Source organism: Epinephelus lanceolatus, chromosome 21 (assembly GCF_041903045.1).
Source record: "Epinephelus lanceolatus isolate andai-2023 chromosome 21, ASM4190304v1, whole genome shotgun sequence".
NCBI classification, from domain to species: domain Eukaryota; kingdom Metazoa; phylum Chordata; class Actinopteri; order Perciformes; family Serranidae; genus Epinephelus; species Epinephelus lanceolatus.
The window spans coordinates 22,976,146-22,999,820 of record NC_135754.1 but is presented as its reverse complement, the minus strand read 5'-3'; the positions used below and the strand labels follow the sequence as shown (position 1 = coordinate 22,999,820).

At 40.7% G+C, this 23,675-nt stretch overlaps 1 protein-coding gene across 1 annotated transcript in view; it reads left to right on the top strand.

The window, feature by feature from the left end:
- Window positions 1-22,832, top strand: part of LOC117247727 (SH3 and cysteine-rich domain-containing protein 2-like) — a 53,953-nt gene extending 31,121 nt beyond the window's left edge. Inside the window, exons 4-11 of the mRNA XM_033612351.2 lie at window positions 11,048-11,132; window positions 11,329-11,441; window positions 11,553-11,616; window positions 13,764-13,819; window positions 13,975-14,063; window positions 15,906-15,957; window positions 18,601-18,738; window positions 18,979-22,832. Of these exons, the coding sequence (XP_033468242.1) occupies window positions 11,048-11,132; window positions 11,329-11,441; window positions 11,553-11,616; window positions 13,764-13,819; window positions 13,975-14,063; window positions 15,906-15,957; window positions 18,601-18,738; window positions 18,979-19,077 (696 nt within the window). The 3' untranslated portion in view covers window positions 19,078-22,832. The remainder of the gene's footprint in view (window positions 1-11,047; window positions 11,133-11,328; window positions 11,442-11,552; window positions 11,617-13,763; window positions 13,820-13,974; window positions 14,064-15,905; window positions 15,958-18,600; window positions 18,739-18,978) is intronic.
- Window positions 22,833-23,675: the final 843 nt, after the last annotated feature.

Here is a 23,675-nt window from a genome sequence, read left to right as displayed (position 1 = left end):
TTCACAGGGGTGAAAGGTAATACTTATACCAGTACTATACACTTCTCAGGTGTTTGTGCAATATTAGTATATAAAGTAACACAAAATAGAAAAATGTGTAAAGCACTTTTAACTGTATCTTACCAACTCATTTATGTCTGTGTTTTTTTATTTTTAAAAAAGTGAAACAATCTTCCTCTATGATGACATGATCTGTTTTAATAGAAGTTACCAGGTGTGGTGAATTTTCCAGATTATGGTTTAATTTTGTTATTCTAAAGCAGCTTTCTCATCTGTCAAGATTAACAGATGAATTTCTAGAAAATTCTCTATAGAAGTTGAATTCTACAGTAAACAGGTTGACAGATTGTCTTTTTTTGAAGAAAAAAAGACACTTATAACTCCATAATTAATTCAAATGTTTTTGCAGAGCAAAACGTCACTGATCATTATATATAAAACAGTTAATATGAGCATCACCTTGATCAACGGCATCATTAAAATGCTGGTGAAACTGGTGAAATGCAAAGGTAATAATGAACTACTAACAGCAATGGTACTAAACAGTACCCAAAAGCAGGTCATTGGCTCAAAATCATACGGGAACCTGTTTTGGTGCTATATGGCACTCATCTTTTAAGGATGCCATACAGCACCTTTGCAAATAGTGCTGCATAGAACCATTAGAGGTGCTATATAACACTATACTGTTTTTAAATTTTGATCCTGGGGGCTCTTGAATGATGCCAGAAAATACCATGGATGAGCCAATATGCTTCTAAATAACACTTTTACTTAAAATAAGAATGATTATTAGTCATTTCTTACAAAATGTTGGCTTAAACGATTCAGATTCATTTGATAATTGCTCACTGAGAAACACAGTAGTTTACCTTTTGAAACCTGGAATACAGTGCCCTCCAAAAGTATTGGAACAGTGAGGCCAATTCCTTTATTTTTGTTGTAGACTGAAAATATTTGGGTTTGACATCAAAAGATGAATATGGGACAAGAGATCAACATTTCAGCTTTTATTTCCAGGTATTTACATCTGGATCTGATACACAACTTAGAAGATAGCACCTTTTGTTTGAACCCACCCATTTTTCATGAGAGCAAAAGTATTGGAACATGTGACTGACAGGTGTGTTTTGTTGCCCAGGTGTCTCCCAATTACATTGATTATTCAAACAATAAATAGCACTGAATGTCTGAGCTCAGTTTCAGATTGAGTATGGTAGGTTTTGCCTGTGCAGACTGCATTTAGAGGTGGAACCAACATGAAAACCAGAGAGCTGTCTATGGGTGAAAAAGAAGCAATTGTGAATCTGAGAGAAGATGGACAATCAATCAGAGCCATTGCACAAACATTGCCCATAGCCAGTACAACCATTTGGAATGTCCTGAAGAAGAAAGAAACCACTGGTGTACTAAGCAACAGACATCGAACAGGTAGACCAAGGAAAACATCAGCAGTTGATGACAGAAACATTGTGAGAGCTGTACAGAAAGACCCTAAAACAACTGTTAGTGACATCAGCAACAACCTCCAGAGGGCAGGAGTGAAGGTATCACAATCTACTGCTCGCAGAAGACTTCATGAACAAAAGTACAGAGGCTACACCAGAAGATGCAAACCACTCATTAGCAAGAAGAATAGGAAGGCCAGGCTGGAATTTGCCAAAAGGTACAGAGATGAGCCTCAAAAATTCTGGGAAAAAGTTTTATGGACTGATGAGACAAAGATTAACTTTGTCCAAAGTGATGGAAAGGCGAAAGTTTGGAGAAAGAAAGGATCTGCTCATGATCCCAAACATACAAGCTCATCTGTGAAACACGGTGGAGGGAATGTCATGGCTTGGGCTTGCATGGCTTCTTCTGGGACGGGCTCTTTCATCTTCATTGATGATGTAACACATGATGGCAGCAGCAAAATGAACTCAGAAGTCTACAGAAACATTTTGTCTGCTAATTTAAAGAAAGATGCAGCCAAACTGATTGGGAGATCCTTCATCATGCAGCCAACAACCCAAAACACACTGCCAAAACAACAAAGGAGTTCATCAGGGGCAAGAAGTGGAAGGTTTTAGACTGGCTAAGTCAGTCTCCAGGCTTAAACCCAATAGAGCATGCATTTTACCTGCTGAAGAGGAGACTGAAGGAAGTAACCCCCCGAAACAAACAACAACTGAAAGAGGCTACGGTGAAAGCCTGGGAAACCATCACAAAAGAAGAATGCAAAAGTTTGGTGATGTCAATGGGTCACAGGCTTGATGCAGTTATTGAAAGCAAAGGATTTGCAACTAAATATTAAGTCTCATTCACTTTAATCTATTTTAAGTTTATATGTTCCAATACTTTTGCTCACCTAAAAATTTTGTGTTCCATTACAAATAATGCTATCTTCTAAGTTGTGTATCAGATCCAGATGTAAATACCTGGAAATAAAAGCTGAAATGTTGATCTCTTGTCTCATATTCATCTTTTGATGTCAAACCCAAATGTTTTCAGTCTACAACAAAAGTAAACGAATTGGCCTCACTGTTCCAATACTTTTGGAGGGCACTGTACCTTTGTGCACATGGGGGTAAAAAGGTTGAGACCCACTGTTTGTAGGCTATTTGAATGTAGTATTTTTAAACTAAACTAAACTAAGCTGAAGAACCCCTAGAGAACCTCTAAACAACCATGCATGGAGTTAAAATGTTCTCTACTGGTTTTTGAGTATAGTACAGTATAGTACAGTGGAGTTCAATTTAGTTAGTTTACCAGGAAAAGCACCAGTATAAAACCTGTAAAGAACCATACAGGGGCTCAATATGTTCTCTACTGGTTCTTCAGCTGAGTTAAGTTTAGTTTACTGGGGAAAGAAGCCTGCAGAGAACCTCTAAACAACCATTCAGGGGCTTACAATGTTCTCTATTTGTTCTTGAGTTGAGTTCAATTTAGTTCAGTTGAGCTGAGTTTAATTTAGTTTAATTTATTTCACTGAGGAAAGAACCAGCAGAGAACCTCTAAACAACCACACAGGGGCTTGAAATGTTCTCCACTGGTTTTTGATTAGAGTACATGAGTACAGCAGAGTTCAATTTAATGTAGTTAAGTTCACTGGGAAAAGCACTAGTACAAAACCTGTAACAATCATACAGGGGCTTAAGGGTTCTCCTCTGGTTCTTCAGCTTAGTTTGGTTTAGTTTACTGGGGAAAGCAGTAGAGAACAGTAGACCAGTAGAGAACAATACATTGGCTTAAAAAATTCTTTGTGTGGCAGCAGTGCTATACAGCACCTCAGCACAACGCTAAAAGAAGGCTGAGGAACCAACATTTTTCTGTGTGTAATCCTATAAAATATCATTTAATATTTAAACACCAAGAATGGGACTATTCTGTTTAATGAGTACTTTTAACACTTACAGACTTTTACTTCAATAAAATTTTAATGCAGGACTTTTAGTGTAACAGAGGATTTGCACAGCCTAGTATTGTTCATTTTACTGAGTAAATGATCTAAGTACTTCTTCCACCACTTCTCATTCACAACCAACAATAAAAACACAAAGCTAAGCAGACCCACGTTGCCCAAGCTAGAGCTTATGTAAAGTGGTGTAATTAAAAATGAAGGAGGAATATCGATGGCTGCAGTTCCTCTGGCTCGCTCTCAGCCCATTTGCTGAGTGCACCCATATATGACCGATCGCTCTAAAATATCTCCAGAATCAAGCAGCTGAAAATTGCTTTGGAATCCAGTCAACATTTTGCTAATCAATGATAATTAAACTTAAAGATGTATTACCGTTTGATTTAAGAAATAGTGCCTGCTGAGCACGGCACAAAATAATTGGCTTCTGCAGGAAGGCTTTACACTCACACTCATCCTCATCCGACTTTGTGTGAGTCTCCTTCAGAGTCCAGTCTTTCTCTCTGTGGAGCACAACTGAACAAAGAGTGAAATTTCAGCTTATGTGCTGTCTTAAACCATCTAGTCATGGTCCACATTAGCTATTGCTGATATGCTGATGTGTAATTGTAGAGGTAGAGTTTGACAGCTGGGTGTGAAAGGGATGCTGCTCATGCTGAGGAAATGATTTGTGTACCTCCACCTCTGAGCACCTCTGTTTGTTTCTAACTGGAGCACTGGCGGAGGAGATGAGGCCAACTGCCACTCATTAATTAGCATAATTTAACAGTAAGTGATGAGTTTGCTCGAGGTCGTCCATTTTGTTTGTGCCTTGTGTTTCCTGTGAAGCACTTTGTGACAAATGGATTAATAGGAGGATGATGAAAACAATATTCAGAACAAAGGCATCACAGGCTCCAAGGCAACACGCCACAGCTGCATGTTCATACACTAGAGCTGTAACAGCATGTAGATAATCAGTTATTGGATAGACTGAAATATCATACTTTGGCAACTATTTTCATAATTATTTGATATTATATGATAGTAACTGCTGCCTTTCTTTTCTTCACATCATTGCAAATCAAATGTCTTTGGGTTTTGGACTTTTGGTTGGACAAACAAAGTAGTGTAATGGCATCAGGCCCCATTTAAACAATATTTAGGGTCTAAAGTGCATGATTTTGCTCGTTAAACAGCACATAATCTGGATGCCAAGGAAGGTGATAGGGGTAAAGGAGTTGTAATACAGTAAGTTCCTAAATTAATCTTGGGTGTGTTTTCAGTATAACATAAATTCAACTAATCAGTGTCATCTCTCATTCCCCTTGAAAGCCAGATGTACTTTTACATAGCAGATTTGGCAAATTGGAGAAGCAAGCTTTTTTTGGCTGATGGTAATCAAGGAGAGAAAATAGTATTTATTTGCACGTGCACAAAAGTATGAGACATGTGAAAACTCTTCGGCGATCAGACCCCATCGTGATGTCATCTTTTCCAGAAGGGTGGTAAAATGGTAGATTAGGGAACCTCTCTATAGAGACTAGATGGTGGTGGTAGTGGTGGTGATGAGATGAAGAGGGAGCTGAAGACCTGGAAGTGAAGAGGAGTTGGCTTTTGATGAGCTCATCCTGGGTGCTGGATAAGGTGACTGGAGATGAACAGGGTGGAGGAGGGCGCAACAATTACACCTGAAATAACAGCTGACACGAGTAGACAGGAGAACAGATTTAAAGTTTGGCAGCAGCAACATGAATGACTGAAGGAGATTGTGGCAAAGTGAGATTGGCTAACTTGGAGAGGGAACACCCATAGTCAGCTGATTGGTGTAAGTGGTGGGAGTGAGACAGAGAGAGAACTGTGAATGAATAATACAGCATAAAGAAAGTTCCTTATTGAACTATGCTGAGCTTCATTATTGTCACTGCAGTAAATATAGTGGGACATTGAAGCAACAAAACTAAAACTGTAGATATAAAGCCCTACTTACTCATGTGAGCACCTGTTGGCTTTTTGAATGTGTAAAAGTGCTAGATATCATAGTAACCTTTGAGTTTGTACGGGTGTCTGAAATAGTCAGTCTTGCATCATAGGTTAAAAATAGATTTATCTCTTATGAAATCACACTATTCAGTTGTGTTTTATCACAGAGTTTCGTGTAGCTATTTCAGTGTGGAGGTGACGTTTGTGCTCCGTGAGCAAAGAGATAAGGAAGAGATTCTGGGCAAATTCTTGTCTGTCAGTCCTGAGCAGCCATCACACTCCCTCCAAACCTTAAAGCAATGTCTCACTTTCGGGTGACTTCTGTACTTTTTCAGAACAAGACCTGTCAAATCGTCAACGCAGTCATTTTGATTTGTCTCCTTTGATATACATATATTCCCTCACTTTGACTTTCAGATACTTCTAGATACAAGTGCACAAAATGTTCAAAACTTTGCATGCTTCCTTTCTTCAAGTCATTGACAGTCAGTGGGGAAATTATTTTGATATTATGAAACTAACGAACTAGAGCTAATGAAAATATTTCTTGGATTAAAAGGAGCAAAATAAAACATGATCCTGTAAATGCTGTTTTATTTTGATATTATGAAGGCAGTTCACCCTCTGAATGTACACACAGGTCGGCAGTAAAATAACTCAAAGACAAAAGACGTTTTCCTGATGACATGTTATTCTCAGCATGTATCGCGCGCTGTAAAACAGATAAAACAAGATACAGAGATCAGACAAAGCTGAGATACTATCTTTATAAACAGTTTCTATTTGGAGAACACAGCAGATTCATCACAGCCTCTGTCAGAAACAAGACTTTGTAATGTTATCTCTTGGACTGATGAGTCATCTACTGTAGCTAAACATATTTCTCTCACTAAATAAAGAAGCGCAGTCAGATATCAAAGTCGTACAGTAGCCGATTCACAATTTCACAGAGACAGACCTTTGTGGCGCCTCAATACGCAGACCACATGGATAATTTAGCGTGAAGGCAGTCAGGAAAAAAGTTCAGTCACGCTCCATTAGGCATACAGCCGTGTTGGGGCACATCTCCTCAGATGCTCCCTGTTACTGTAAAACTAATGGTGAGTGTATTATTGCCACCTTCAGTGGGTGATAATGCAGTCATAGATCATATTAGCTGATCCACCCTGCAGGTGTCAGGATGATAAAAGTATGTCAAAGGTATTCATTTGGCCTCTTACAGTTTGTATGTATATCACATGATGAGAGGTTGTCTCGTTAATCAGGTTTATGTTTTCTGTCACACTGTTGTTATTAAGGGGAAGCATTATTGACCCACACCTGCTTATTCATCATGACTTATCTTCTTCTTCCTACAGTCCATAAACTGAGAGGCTCAGACAAAAAACTAAAACACAGCTTGGCATAAAAAGAGCAAAATGTTTTTATGTGTCAAACTTTTGTGTATTAGTGATTTACCGTCAATGCCAGGTGTGACCTTCAGTTACAGAAATACTTCACCTGCAATTGTATAACTTGTATAACAATTACTCACTGTGTTACCTTAAATTCATGAAGAAAACTTTGCTTTTTCAAGCAGGGTCTGCAATTAACAACAGCTAAACTATATCAAAACATTAATTTACAAACTCTAATGCGGTGTAATCCAACAATTAATATTCCTGTTATTACTACTCAAATGGTCATCGCTGTCAGCCGTCATTGCAGCTTCTGAGAGCTGTCAATCAGCGTTCAACAAGCTGTCATCTGTTAGTCAATGTGGCATATGGTCCACTGCACAGAGAATTGTGGGTCAGAACAGCCAGATAAGCATGCTGGTTTGCATACTGCAAAATATAACAGGATGTAGGAGAACATCCTGGTGTTTATGGCAAACTGCATTTGACATACTACGTATTGGGACATACTAAATCTTTTTCTGGATACTATAAAGTATGGTAGTATGGGGATTGAAACTCACAGCAGGTCTCATTTATCCAGTCATATGCTCAGTACTTCAATTGCAGCAGTAAATCGGTTTCACTTTCAATTATAGTAATAAAATATTTGCTCAACCAAAAATAACCCTCCCGTTTTCATTCCTTTAAGGGTCATTCTGACTGATAATACTATAAATTCTGTAATACCATGACAGCATGAAACCACAATATTTTCTGAGATGGTTCTCATACAATGACAATCTCCGTTGCAACCTTACTTGGTACTTCCCAAACACGTTTTTGCTTAAACACAGTTTGAACCATAATCATTCTCAAGCATGGCCGAGTAGCCTGCCTGGGCATACACATGCATTTGAACTCTGCTCAAGGAGTTCAGACTCCTGGGAGGACACAGGCACGCTCAGCACACGCTACTTGTGGGCAAAAGTGTGTAACACATTTGGAAAGCACAGAGTTTACGACTAGATAGATGAGACTTAGGGCTCTAGTTTCCTGGCGCAGCGCAGGGTGGATGCAGGGTGGCGAACCCCGCACAGAGCTAGTTTCGAGCAGCGCAACCCAAGGCGCGCTCAGTTTGGTAGTTTTGCAGACCGAGGTGCGCTGAGATGGGTGTGGTGGCGCAGCAGGGGGAGGTGTCGACAGATCCAGCTTGGCGCAGTGACAGTTTCATGCCAAAAGGCTTCGCCGAAGGTGCGCTAAAAGCTCACCAGCTGAAACCAGGTCTACTGTCAGCGCAGGCGGAGCGCAGCCGGTGTAAGACAAAGTTTGGCTGACCGGCGGACACTGCGCACACGTCACCAAAACCTCACAGGCAGGTTTCCAGAATATCAGGCACATTAACAATGCAATAAATATCAAAAAAAAAAACACTATTCAATGCAACTATCTGCAATCAGCACATAAATGTATCTCTATATCGACTGTCCCGTCATATCTGATGTCAGATCAAAGGAGATTGGCACCGTTTGGCACGTTTGGCACACGTAATGGAAACCCAACCTGATTTGATTAACACAGCTGCAAAATAATGAGTTCACATCTCTCTCAGCCAACCACAAGCAGCCACAGCATCAGATAGGGAGTATATATTCAGCATCTGTCATCTTAGAAAAGTCAAAAGAAAAGAAACAGAGTGAGACTGAGAGAGAGAAAGAGAGAGCGCGTGCGCACGAGAGAAACGCAACATTGATTTACAATTGTGGTGACCTCCTCCCAGGCTACCTTTGCATCATCAGCCCGTGGAGGTCTGCTCACAGTTCCGTATATTTGGACGCTGCGAGCTTGGACCTCCCAGACCAAAACATCAGTTTCCTCCTGGGAGAAGTTTGGCCGTCTGACGCTGCTGCTCTCTTCTGCCATGGCGAATTGAGTCAACTCTCATTACGCCTTCGCGCGGCGCATTTAAGGGCGAGGAGAGGGGCTCATTTGATTGGTGTGATGTGTGTAAAACCCACTCCACACCTTCTCTCCTCCCTCTTTCCGACTTGCGCAGGTAGGAGGGACGGAGGTGGGAAAGAGGAGTAATGTGCCAAACTTGCAAAATCCGCCTGGCCACACCCAGCTGGCGAAGCGCAGGTGCGCTGCGCCCCTGCCTTGCCCGGTCTGCGAAACTAGAGCCCTTAGATTATTGAGTAGAGAGTTTGTAAAAGGATGTTTTGATATAGTTTTGCTGTTGTTAATTGCGGACCCTGTTTACTTCAATTCATAAAGAATATACGCCTTTTTTGATTCTGTGTGGAGGTATGCGAAAAAAACACATTTCTCTTCACGAATTGAAGGTAACGTGGTGGGTAATTGGTAGGGATGCACTGAATATTCGGTAACCGAATATATTCGGCCGAATATTGCAAAAAAACACACATTCGGTATTCGGTGGAATAAGTTAAAAGCAAGGCCGAATAATAGTGGCGTGTTTTGATAACGCAATCAAACAGCGTGCCGTGACCGGCGGAGTAAAATGTCGGCAGTGTGGCGATCTGTCCATCACCGCACTTGCATTTGCAACTAAAAATAGTTTTGAGCGAGCAAAATAGGCTTAAATCATTCAGCACGCTGTGCGAGCAGCCTACAGATTTCAACCAGCAGCAGAAATGAAAGGCGAATCCCACTGATTGTGGGTTGAACGGGGGTCACAGACACAGACAGTAATGTATTCCTGTCAAATATGGCGGCCATAGGCTTACCGGCGACGGAGGAGTCGACTCCAATAATATCCTCTTCTTGGCGTGTGGACTGCCCAAAAGTACCTGAACAGCCGAGCCAGCCGAACAGAGGTATGTGACGTGTCAGAGGAGAAACGAGCCGTTCACGGCCCACAAACCTCACCGCACTTTAGGGACTGTTCGTTACTTATGACGGGACTGTCAGGGGAGGAGGGTGGCTGGTTGATTTTTATTTTATTCATTTATTTTATTTTATTTTGATCCCCCCTATGTTCATCACTCATTGATGCTGTTTTTGAAGTATGAATAAGTCAATAAGAAATTTATTCCATTGAAATATCAATGATGTATTATAGAAAAGTGATTTATCTTTTTATAAATGACAAAAGGCACATCTGCCTCATTTTCGCTGTGGTATCGTGATACTACTCAGAACCATGATATTTTCATTGGTATCGTACAATTTTGATACCGTGACAACACTAATCTGGAGGGGGTTCATCTGCAAAAACTAATGAAAAACTAAACAGCAATATTCGGTATTCTGTACTCGGTATTCGGCCAAGCGTTTAATATTATTCGGCTTCGGCCACAAATTTTCATTTCGGTGCATCCCCAGTAATTGGTATAAAAATGGTCAATTTGCAGGTGAAGTCCTCCTTCAAGAGCCGTAACACTTAAAGTCATGGAGGTGAAGATGGAAAATGGGCATGAGTGTTTGCCTTAAACAGATGTCCTGGTTTCACACCCTGTCTAATAGTCAGCTTTGACTTTTGTATATGTACTGTATATATGTGTTTGTAGTTATTTTGGATGGCATTTTATATCTTATTAGATAGCTGACAGTAGATAGATGATGGGAGGTGCACACCAAAATTCAGTCATCACCTCAGCTTTGAGTTACAATATTTTACAATTTTAATTTTTTAGATTCAAAATCTCTTTTGCAACATAGTCCTGGCCACGACAGCAGCATAAAAAGTTTCATATAAAAGAACAGACTAAAAGCACAACAGCAGATATTTAAATAATTATTATTTCAAGGGTAGATTTACAATAAATTGCAGACTGAGTTACTTTTACAGCTTATACTGTAATCCTCCAATGACTAACTAATACATCACAGCCTGTATAGGAACATGTAATCCTTCAAATCAAATTTAAAATCACCAGAGATAAAATAAATACTTGAGTAAAGTACAAGTGACACCAATTTGTACTTATGGACAGTACTTGAGTAAGTGTTCTTAGTAACATTAGTCTCTTATGCTGCAGATTTTTATTACCTTCAGATAAATAAAATAGAAACAAGGTGCCTTTACATTTTCCCCCAAAAGGCTTTTCTGTAATGCAGAATATCTGTATCAAAGTCATTTGAAGGAGGTTTCAGTTGATACGTGCACATGTTCAGATATTCAGCTTTTATCTCACATACTGTAGGCCCACCTCCCCCAGATAAAACCACACAGGTATTGTCTTTCAGCAGAATATTGCACATGCCCTTTGCCTTTTTTCTGCCTCAAGTAACGTTTCTCCTCCCCTTGTCCTCCCTCTCATGTCGCCCTGCGTCTCTGCCGGCTTGTCAGACGGGCGCTTTCAAGAGAAACTTCAGCTCTCCTCTGTTAACCACTGATACGCTGGGTGTGGTCAGAGAGGCTCCTGCTGCTCAGGGTGAGTGATGGGAACGCTGGCTGATTTCTCACAGCACCAAACAAATAAAATCTCAGGATGACAGATCACCATGTCTGTGGCCTTCGATCCTCGACGCCTGACAGGCCACTCTGTGTGCGTAGGGCCGTGTGTGTGTGTGTGTCAGTATAGTGTGAGCTATAAAACTGTGCATGTGTTGCTCTGTGTCTGTGTGTAGAGGCAGATAATGGCATTCTTGACCCTGTGTATGAGGCACTGCGCTATGGGACGTCGCTGGCTCAGATGAGTCGCTCCAGCTTCAGCAGTATCTCAGAGTCACCCTGTCATGAGGTAAAAAAAAACACACATAAAACCCCACAGTCATTCATATAAATTCATGTTGACATTAATCATACCAAGAATATGCTGACTCTGCTGGCTGCAACTCTTTCTTCATAATAGGAGGAAAAACTGCAAGACAAACTGGAAAACCAGCCAATAGCTGAAGAGGAGCACATCCCAGGAAGTAAGTCAAACTCCTCTGAATTTCTGGCTGATAATTGGCAGATTTTTAGATACATCCTGAAAAGGCTCAAGCCAGGTGCACTCTTGAGGATTTTCAAGTCAGATATGGTTTAAAAAAATGTGTGAGACCACAGACATAAAGACAGATTTAACCGATTTTTAATAGCTTAATTATCAGAATGCACACACCACATGATTCAGTCAAGACGCAGGACAACACAAACTTGGCGTTTATGCTGAACAATTTCAGAATTATGATTCCGGAGACTTTGGATCTTAAAGAAGTTGCATGATCAAATGTAACTTCAGAAAAAAGGTATTATTGTTAAGCCCCTTTCCCACTAGACGAATATCCTACTAACACCTGGCTTTTGTATTTAACGGGAAGGTTACAATCAGCATTCACTCCTGGGACAAATGTCTCTGCAGTAGTCATTGGTATTAATCAGCTCCTGCTCCCATCAGCTTCGTTCAGCGGTGACGGAAGTGCAACACGTGGGTGGACTTCCTAATTTTGCCCCTGATGCAAAGACACATCGAAACAAATTACCGTCGGTCTCCGTCCGAGCAGCACTCTAACATCTCTCAAAATTAGACTGCACTGAGTTTAAAACAGACACTGATTGAGTAAGAGATATAAAAAAGAAGTAACCACCGTAACATTTTCACTTGGCTCCATGCTGCTTTCTTCTGTTTACGAACTCATTTTTGGCACATTCATGAAGCTGAAGGCGACACATCAGTAAAATAATGAGAAAGGTGTCCATTGCTGATTTTAGTGGGTTTTCCCACATTTAAAACCCTGCATGTGTGTGCTAATTTTGTTGGGAAAAAGCTAACATTGGCAACATTCAGTTCGTGACTCTTCCTGATCAGCTCAGTCTCATTGGCTGTTGCAGGGTTCTACTTAATTCTCCATCGCTGTTCCTTTCATGCTACAGGATTTCATTTGTAAATATCAAACATATTTGAGATTTATGATTTGAAATTGAGGAGACTTTGATCCCGTCGATAACATCATGTAAATGTCTGTAACCCCCTGCAAATAATCTTTTCAGACCAGCCTTGACTTGGGACTCCTCCCTTTAGATTGTCGAAAGGGGAGAAATTGGACCCAAAATTTCCATCTTCAAATCCTGTCTGAAATCACACCTTTCAAGCTGGTATATTTGGTCTGATCTAACAGTGCCACACATTGAGATCTGCACTGATGACGACTTTATGATGATGATTTTATACCTAATTTTTATAATTATAATTTTTGTCCATTTATTTTATGACCTTATTACTGTATATTCTTGATTTCTTTGACTTACTGATCGGTGGATATACTGCCTTGTAAGGTGTCCTTGAGGCACCTATAAATAAAATGCATTATTATTATCATTATGAATGTAAAATCTGCCTAATATTTAGTATGGGACCAGCATTATGCTAATAATTAAACATTTTGGGAAATATGCATTTGCTCTGATATTAGAAGATATTGCTGTCATATTTTACAATGGTTGTGATCTTCTTATTAAAGTCACTGCAAGGAAGAAAATGTGGAACTGTTCCTTTTAAAATATCACTTTCTAAGCTGAAAATCTCTAAAATCCTGTGATGTAGATTTGGCAGAAAAAATGCATTTACACTACTAGAAACAAAGCAGTTCTCCTGTAAACATATCATTCATCAAATTCAAATTATTGTCAGTGTTTCATTCAAAAGATTACTTAACATTTTGATGCTGAAAAAAAAACGGTCTGTGTATCTGGAAATTTACAGAGATACATCTTACTTCTAAGGTATATAAAGTACGAATGTTGAGATTCTTTGTGACACGTTTGCAGATAAACGTCAGAATGAGATAAAGTACGCCATAGAGGTGACGTGTGTGTTCTCCCCACAGTGCTTTAACCTCTCTGTCTTTAGTCCCAGGAGAGGGGATCATCACTGTTTGTACTGCTGCCACTTTGCAGTAAATGACCTTGACTTCTGCCTTCCTTCTGTTTGCCGCAAAATGACAAGACCTCTCTGTCTATCCCTCCCCTTTTTTTCTTTCTTTCTCTCTGCATCCACACACTTTCCCTTTCTCTGTTTTTCTCTTTCTTTCTCACATATTGTCTTTCCTTCTCCTCCTCCTTTCCCTCTCTGTCTCTCCAGTGCTCACCCCTCCTGAAAGCGAGAAGGCTGATTCAGAAGACAGGGTCAGCCTGAAGGTGTGTAGTCAGCACTCCTCTCCTCTTTCAGCCTGTTTTTCTTGGCAAAAATGCACTCTGTCAACCCTCTTCAAACTCTTCATCCTTTTCTCTGGGTTTCACATGAGAAAACATGTAGATAACAATCTTCTTTCTTTCTATCTTCCTTTCATCAGACTCCTAAGAAAGTCGAGGTCCACTCCATCCACACCTACGTGGCTCTCTACAAGTTTCTGCCTCAAGAGAAGAATGACTTGGAGCTACAGTCAGTTTAATTTCTTTAAATACTGTACTACTGATTGTGTACATGAGTGTAATCTGATGTAAGAGGAGGAAGTGTGTACCTGGCCAAAATTTACTGACATTCACACACCATCTGCGTCCTCAGCGGGATGATTGTAGGGGGGTTGCAGGATTCAGATTGGGAGGAGGGAGCATGCTGGGAAGGACAAACAGCTGCGCTGAGTGTGTAACATTACGAAAAAGGTTCTTTGTATATTAGTAGTAGGTGTGGTACGACACCCACAACTAATCTGGAGGACACGTCTGTGCAACAAGACAGCATATGAGGTGTTTCGTCACATGGACACTCCAGTTTCCCCAGAAAAATAACTGTCATGGTGACATTTGCAGTATTACACATAAAACATGAAAAATAAGTTACAAAACAGCACTTTAGTGACATCAGTGCTGCCTGACTAATGTCGCCTATTTTCTGACCTATATGTGAGACTCAAATTTAAAACGTAACTGTAAAAAATGCTACTTAAAGGGTGCTCACTGTGACATTCATTAGATGTTTTAGGACCAAACCAACCAAAGAACTGTTCCTCCGTTTGCATTTGCATCACCAATAAAAACGCTGAAGTGACGTAAGTCCATAACGAGCAGTTGTTTGTGTTTTTAAAAATGTGAGTTGCCGGTGCTGCATTGGGTCATGTGTTTGACCAATGTACTTACGTCACTCAGGAATTCCTCTTGTGATGAGAGAGTACCTACTCTTAAACAGGTCCCCAGGAGGTGCACCAGGATTTGAAGCCAATTTTCTTAGTGGCCAAACAGTGTAATTACATCACCACATGAAATCCTGTAACCCATCATGAGGGTAATTTTATACACAGCTGTTGAGCTTTGTGCGCCACTGAGCAACTTTCATAGGAATGAATGGGGTCCTGCCTCCAACACTGTATCCAGTTCTCTTCGTATATTCACGCTCTGAAATGGGAGCTAAAAAGTCCCTCAAAACTGGGTTCTAAAAACTACAATCCTTCCTACTTCTTGTGGTGCTGACATAAAAATAAAGGGGATGCTTAGAACTATGAAAATGTTCCTCCAGTCAAAAAACACCAGTTGTCACACTTGCTGTAGTATGACTGTAACATTTTTCTGTTGATTGAATATTTTTTGGGAAATACTGTTCATCACCTTTGTGCCAAGAGTTAGTCAAGAAGATTGAAACTACGTTCATATTTGTACACTTGATAGGAAGCTAGAGCCAGCTTAGCTCAGCATCAAAGACTGGAAGCAGGGGGATATAGTTAGCCTGGCTCGAGCACCAAACTCCCAGAAATTGTAAGTTTTTTTCTTACAGATGAAACAAATAAGAGCCAGGCGTAGTGTTTTCCAAACCTGGTCTCACTCCGAAGTTGCTGAAATCCGGCACTTGAGCAGTGACGTCCAGCGTCAGACACAGACAAAAAAGGTCGTCCTTTAACATAGGCATGATAAGCTGCCGGTCGCAGTTATAGTTTAACAGCAGCCAGCAACGTCAGGGGGAAACACGGCGGGACAAGAGGAAAAGTTAAGGTGGCGAAAGTCTGAGTAGAGTGGATGGGAGGGGTGGTGGATGGGTCTAACAAACACCAACATTCACCCAAGAGAGCAGTGTTCGTGTCCCCTAAGACTCTAAAGCCAAACCCTGATATTGTGAGAATGTGTTGGTTTTACTCTGCTAACAGTCTTAATGCTAAGCTCACGTTTGCTGGCTGTAGCTTCCTGTTTAGCACAGAGACATCCGACTCAGCAAGAAAGTGAATAAGCGCATTTCCCTAAATGTGGTTATATGTCTTCTCATTGAGCACTTTGTTTGACTGTGTTCTTCCTCCAGGCCTGGCGACAGAGTTCAAGTCACAGATGACTCCAACGAGGACTGGTGGAAGGTGGGTTGTGAAAAAAAAACTCTATTCAAATGCACTTATATGAATAAAATCTTATCACTACAAACCTCCAGATAGCCTTTAAATAGATACTACAGTCACATACGGACTCCAGTTAGACGCTCGTACAATCATTTGAAGTTCTTCCATTCAAAGCAGAGCTGTTCAGAGACGGTGAGAGCTGGTGGATGTGCTTGAAGGACTGCAGGTGTGGGTGTTAGCAGAGCTGGTTGTCATGAAGAGGGAAAGACGAAGAGGACAGATTGCAGTCAGTGTTTAATGAGGCAGCTGAAGATCTTAACCTTCGACTGCGGAAGGACAGGCAGGTCTTTACATAACCAAAACACAAGGGAAAAGTACCCAGATATCTACTTCAATAAAATGGTAGCATTGTGACCATATTTTTATAGCTTATATTACTAATGCAAAGAGCTTTACGTCAGAGAGATATAAATGGCTTGTTTCAAACATACATAAGAGTCAACTAGAAATGTCTTCGACATGAGTTACAATCTGATGACATAACAAAAAGAAACTTATGTTTTCTCAAACTTTAATCACTGGGATTTAAATGGGCTATAGTTTTAAATCACAATACATGTAAATATATGTTAAACAGCAGATTTTAAAGTACAGTTATACAAAAAAACTTTATGTATTGAGAGTAACTGCTGTTTAATAATCTTGGTGTGATCCTAGATTCGGTACTAAGCTTCAAATCCTACATTAATAACAAGGTCCCTTTTTCCACCCTAGAAACATAGCTTAAGTACAACCACTAATAAATCAAAAAGATGCTGAAAAAAAAATTGATTCATGTCGTCATTTCAAGATGACTCCATTACTGTAACATACTTTTTCCCTGGCCTCCCAAAAAACTAAGAGAATTCAGCTCGTTCAAAACGCTGCAGCTCAACTATTAACCAGAACCAAGAGGAGAGAGCACATCAGGCCAGTCTGAGCTGATCCGCACCGACTTCCTGTTACATTTAGAATTGATTTTAAGGTCCTCCTCCTTGTATATAAATCCCTAGCTTTAAACAAGCTGCATAGCTAGCGAGAAATTTAGGCATCACTTTTGATTCTTAATTGAACTTTGAGCCACATGTCAATAATCTCATTAAATCCTGCTACCTCCACCTATGAAATATTACCAAAATCAAATCAGCTGTGTCTTTTCCTGACCAAGAAAACCTTACTCATGCTTTTGTATTGTCATGCTTTGAGTACTGTAATGCACTGTTAACATGCCTCAGTAAATCTTCAGTAGCTTGGCTTCAACTAGTCCAGAATGCTGCAGCTCGTATTTTAACTGGGACGAATTGAAGGTCACATATCACCTCAATTCTCACCTCCCTCCATTGGTTGCCAGTTAACTTCAGAATTGACTTTAAGATTCTTTTATTTACTTTTAAAGCTCAACATGGTTTCGCCCTCAGTTATAAAGCTGAGCTTCTGGCTACTTATGCTTCAAGGCGTGACCTGAGATCCTCAAGTCTACCCTCACTAGTTGTTCTTAGATCAAGGCTGGGAACTAAAGGTGACCGGGCTTTTGTCTTTAGGGCCCTGAAGCTCTGGAATTCTCTGCCTGAGGAGATCACGCTGGCTAGCACATTACCCATTTTTAAATAATTGCTTAAAACATATGTTTATAGGAAAGCTTTCCCTTTTTTTCCTGAGTTGTACTTTTTGATTTCTAACTTTTGTGTTTTATTTCCTTTATATTCTATCTATCTTTTGCCTCTGTACACACTTTTGTTCTTGCTTATAAATTGTAATTTAATGTCCTTTTTATGTTGAATTGCCTCGTTGGCCTGTTTCATGTCCACTCTGTCTTTTCATGTGAAGCACTCAGTGCATTTAATTCCCTTATTGTTAATGCACTTAATGCTGCATTCTGCTTTGAGTATAAAAGGCACTATATACACATGTGTAATATAATATATACATACATACTATTCATGTAAACCCAACCCATTAGAGAAAACTGACACTTCAACCCCCCTCCTGCCACTTCACTGTAAACACGCCTCCTGCTAAATGTGGAGGAACCAACATCTGGACATGAGCAAAATAGCTAACTGTGCACCCAGGGGCTTTGTTCGCCTCTGTGCCAGAGTCTCTGAAGAGAATAGTGGGGGATTAGGGCTCTACACATATACATGCTTTTTGGTCCAGTACTGACGTGGCTGATTAGGGAACAAAAACATTCCCTTTATTTCTATTTTCCAGCTAATCGTGATGGTTTATTTAAATTCCAATGTGTTACTGTGATATAAGTGTGATGCATATTTAGGCAGCTGGCCAAGTAAACAGGAATGAAAACACAAAGAATCTAATTGCGTATGCTCAGCCAAGGACTGTCAAGGACTGGAGTGGGTGCTCGCCGTGTTGTATTTGGTGTTTGTGTTGAGACGTAAGCAGGAAGATGATTGAAATACAGTAGTATTACAGTAGTTTCTCTTTGTCAACAAGGCGGCACATTGTGGTTCATCACAGGGAGAGGTCAGCGTCAGATATTTGTACTACAAGCAATTAAGAACCTTTTTTTTCCCAATTTAGCTGCAACAGAACAGAAAATATCTATTTTTAACTCTGTGTGTGTGTGTGTGTGTGTGTGTGTCCATGTTTGCTTGTGTTTACCAGGGGAAAAGCAGAGACAAGGTGGGATTGTTCCCGGCCAACTTTGTGCAGCGGGTCCGCCCTGGCGAGCGGGTGTGGAAGGTCACCGGTGGTTTCCACGGCAACCGAGACAAAGGCCAGATGACTGTGAAAGAGGCCCAGGTGAGCACACAGTTTTCCTCTCTCTCTCTTACACACACAAACACACACACACACTCTGGATACATTTTTTAAACGTATGCAAATTCATGCAGAAAACTGCTGAGATTACAGAGGACAGAATGTTATGGCTTCCAATGCAGCTCACTCTTTGCCACAAACTCACTTCCTTCACTGAATGTCACTTGCTCCTCCTCCTCCTCCTCCTCCTGCTCCACGCTCCTCTCACCCCTCCCTCTGCAGATCTGTGTGGGGAAGAACGAGGAGGTTGACGGTTTCCTCCGGCTGAGCAGCGGGAAAAAGCGGGGCTTGGTCCCTGTGAAGTATCTGCTAGAAATATGATGGCAGCGCTCTCATCCTTGACCCTCAGTGTGACAGAGAAGTTCACTATGACGGAGGAATACTCAGGAGTGTTTACCCGACACCTCACTGACCGCCAACCACCCACCTCCACCACTCCAGAAAGTGGCAGTGAATTAGCAGCTTGAGTGGACCACAACCCACAACTTTGCTTTTTACTGCAGAGGCTTTCAAGACTAAAAGGAGGCGGCGGTGGTGGTGGGGGGGGCTCCTTCAGAGTTCTTTAGAGCTACTTTTCTTGTAGCACAACTTAACTCTGTGTGCTTTTAAACACACTCACAACCGAAATGTAGCATCATGTTGAAGAGGGGATCGTGTGCAGGAAGTCTGGCTACCTCACTAGCCGTTTCCATTGGTCATCCAAAAAATGGGAGAGCACTATGTCACTATGATGTCAAGGCGTGTCCGAGCCTTGTGAGTCTTCATTTAACTGTTTGTGTAGAAAAACAAGACGTAAGAGATCGTGAAAGATTGTAGTTGTTTGTTGTAGTAGCTTGTTTCAAACCTCCAAACAGATTTGGTTTAGTAGATTCAACGGAGGGTATGATGATCCAGTTTTGTATGTGCAGACTTTCAGCTCATAACATGCACGTCTGCTGTTTTGTTATGGATTCATAATGTGCATATGTGTCTCTCCTGCTCCAACTAGAAAATGATTCAGGTATTACATTGTGTGTAATTTAAAAAACAAATGCTGTCTCTCAAATCGGATACTACCAGTTGTACACTCACATGCTGTACACTGTGTACTATGTGCTTGTGTAGTGCGTGAATTTTGACAGGGTGGTGCTGTCTAAAACAAACAGCTGTTGCACATTTACCAGAAATGACGGTCAAAAGATCTGACAACTCTTCTGTACGTGGAACATTATCCCCAACATTTAATAAGTCACTCGCTAAAATATATGCTCGCTATATCTGCTTGTTTGCTTGCTTGTCTTCTTCTGTATTTATTTATTTATTATATTAGAAATAACGTGCGTTTTAAATGTCTGTGGCTGATACTGGCTGGCTCTATCACCAGCTGATCTCAGAGTCAATGACAGCCGCTGCAAAAATTTACAACCTGTCAAGCATTTGACCACAGATCTAATATTAAAAACTTTTACAATGAAGAGAACAGTTCAAATGTACAAACACCAAACTTCACTTACACTCAAATGCAGTCCCTCCAGGATGTTGTGATCTCAGCAATTAACTCAAAGTCAGCCAGTTCAATTTTGTCCATTTACCGTAACGTTACCACAGATTTGACAATTTAAAATGGGTAAAATCTTATTTAATTGTAGAGCTGCGTGCGGTGTATTGATTCACTCAGCTCCTCGCTTTCTCTGTCAATCATGAAACTATCTGCTGTGGAGCTGGAACTCTGTACCCGGGACAGAGTCACACACACACACACAGTGACACACCGAACTGTTAGTATTACATGGCAGGTTTAACAACAGAGATGCACTGTGTCAGTGTCAGGTGAGATCCACAGCTGGGTGTCGGATGTTAACTGCTGCTGTTGGGCTTCAGCCCAAGCAGCAAAATGTGATGAGTAAGAATGAGATCACGTTATACTCATTAATTGTATATAAAGATGGACGACGCATGTCCACACATGTCCCCCACTGCACAAAAATTAAACCAAAATATCCTGGGTACGACCGCTGCCATCTTGCACTGGTGATGTCATTTAGAGCCAGGGTCTGCGCAGTAGCGATCTCTGCGACATCGAGTTCCTGCCCAACCACCCGTCTGAACAATTGCGAGCAGTGCCGGAGCACTCCGAATGATGTTGAACCTAATTTTTATAGTATCAAATAAATATTTAAAACTAAACTAACCTGAAAAGTTAACACTTGAACATACAGAAATATGATAAGAACTACCTAAAATGACAGTAACCATCTTTGGTAAAAATTTACTTTGAGTTTTAAGCGTAGCTCATGTCCCATCCGCTAACAGGGAGGTGGTGCGCTTTATGACCAGTACTGCAACCAGCCACCAGGGGGCGATCGGGATATTTTGGCTTCACTTTTGAGGAGTTGTCATGTCATCTATCTTTTTTATACAGTCTATGGTTACGCTGTGTTAACTCATGCTAGCAGAGAAAGCAGGAGGAGAGTGCTTACCTGTTAGCTAGCTGGCAAGCTAATGATAGCATTCGCACTATTGTTTGCAGTACCAAATTATTGCAGAATTATCCTGATAATAAACTAATGGATTATACCCGACAACAGCGTAGCTGTAGTGAAATATACATATGTATATTTGTACATTGCTTTGCCGTTTGTTGGACATTTCACAAGTTTGATATGTGTTTGAGGGTGAGAAGTGTCCAGCCTTCCACACTCAACAACCTGACCATATTGAGTGCACTATCTGGGTACTCATAGTGCTCTGCATTTTGCTGGACTTCTCAGTGTAAATGCACCAATGCACTCACATTAGTAAGTACAGAAGTATCTGATTTGAGACACAGTAACCGTCTTTTCTGCTACATCCTGGTCAAATGAAAGTCATAACACACACACTGGGAATTTTTTTGTATTTCAAACTGCTCTCCAGTGATTAGATTACTGTACATTTGTGCTCTTCACAGCTCTGATGTGACAAATGCTTTGCGTGCACCTTTGGGAGCGTTTTTTTCCTCAGTATGCCCTTCAGTGACACTCTTGCTACACACACACTAACACACAGAGATTTTTGTAGTTTGTTCTGTCCCATGTAACTCTGACATCACCCCTCTTGAATCTGCTTCCTGTCATTATATCGTCAGCGTTGTTTATCTGTATGTAAAGTCCTGTAATATTCGCTGTCATATTCGGTCGTGTCAAAATTTCTGAGCAAAGACATACTGTAAGTCAGGCTGATGGATAAAAAACCAAACTCAGTGTTGTTTGTCAAAGAAAAGAACGTTCAGTCTCTCATGTTCCAAACGTCACCTGTCAAAGATGTGCTGAATTTTTGATGAACGTCTAATGTTTCTCTCAGCACACACGATTACTTTTAAGTAACTCTGAGGGACTGTTTCTGTGTTTTTTTTGAGGTGATAAAAGGCAAAATCAGTGCACACTATTTGATTCACTGCTCTGTCATAAACCAGAAGGCAGTGACAAACTGTCTTTGTTGCGGCAATAACTGTAAATAAAACTATGACAGTATTTGTAAATAGCCTTATGAAGATACTGTATATATTGGCTCTGCGTAGCGCTCTGACCGGGAGGTTTGCAGCTATCCGGGAGTCAACTAAGGGCATTAATCTCACAGTTATAAATTACAGGAGATCATTATTTATCGTCTCACTTACAGTACCAATGTATGCATCTCTTTGCTCAATTAACATCTAGCCCTGTCAGCACAAATCTCTTCAAATACTATGCACAACAGTTCTAGTCACTCACTTTATTTTGTACTCAGCTTATTTCCAGCGTAGCCACACACACACACACACACACACACACACACACACACACACACACACACACGTGTCTGTATAATATATCTGTGCTTTTGCAAAGATTGAAATTTGGACTCCAGCTTTTTACACAGTGTCCATCTCAGATCAATCTGCACCATGCTAATCTTAAACATTATCATCACTGGCTAGAACCAAGATTGGCTCAGGATCAGTATTACCCAGGTGAACTCTCTTTCTCACCGTAATGCACACTATCAGGCTAGTTCTCTGCATGGCTAGCTGCCCCTAGATCCTCACATCTCTCAATAAAGTCAGATGAACTGTCAAAGTGTCTGCTCTCTTATTTGAGAAATAATTCATACTTGATTCCTCAGCTCTGTTCAATGTGTCTCTGTCGAACCATGTTTTCACCTTTATAAATGCTGGAAAATAAATGATAAACGGTGGAAGAAGTACTCAATTACAATCACCGTGCTCCGTAAAAGTAGCAATACCACACTATAAAAAATACTCCATTACAAGTAAAAGCCCTGCATTCATTAGTGTTTGTTTGCCACAGAGCTCAGTTTCTGCAATAGTCGAAAATCCAATTGAAATTTTTTTTGACAACACCGAAACCGACTGTTTTTGCGATACTAACTTCTAAATCGGCAGACAGGAAAACGGGGTCCCTGGGGCACTCTATTGTTGGCTATTGTTTGTAAACACAACATTTAAATTTGGCCCCTTATTCCTACTCGTCTTGTAGTCCTACTGACAGAATGGTCTCACATTTAATCCGCCACAGGAGTTAGTAACAGCACCAAAACAAACGGGACAGTGTTTGGGATGGGATGGGATCATAAGCAGCACAGGTGATGTTTTGAAGACTGCAGGGTATTTCAAAAAGGAGCTGTTAGCAATTAGTGGCTAACTCAAAGAAGAAGAACATGTCTGCAAACTGGGAAAACAATGAGGTGTAGGAGCTGCTTACCTTCCAACAGAGGACCAGATCAGTTGCCATATAACAGAGATGGTAAATGATTGTTAATGACGTCAATGTCGTCGTTGTTTAGAAAGCACATATGTTATATGTCACACTAGAGGCTGACACTGATGTGTTACATGTTATGCCTGTCAAGCCTCTTGATTCCGCAAAGCCATGATGCAGTGTGTAATCACATGCATACAG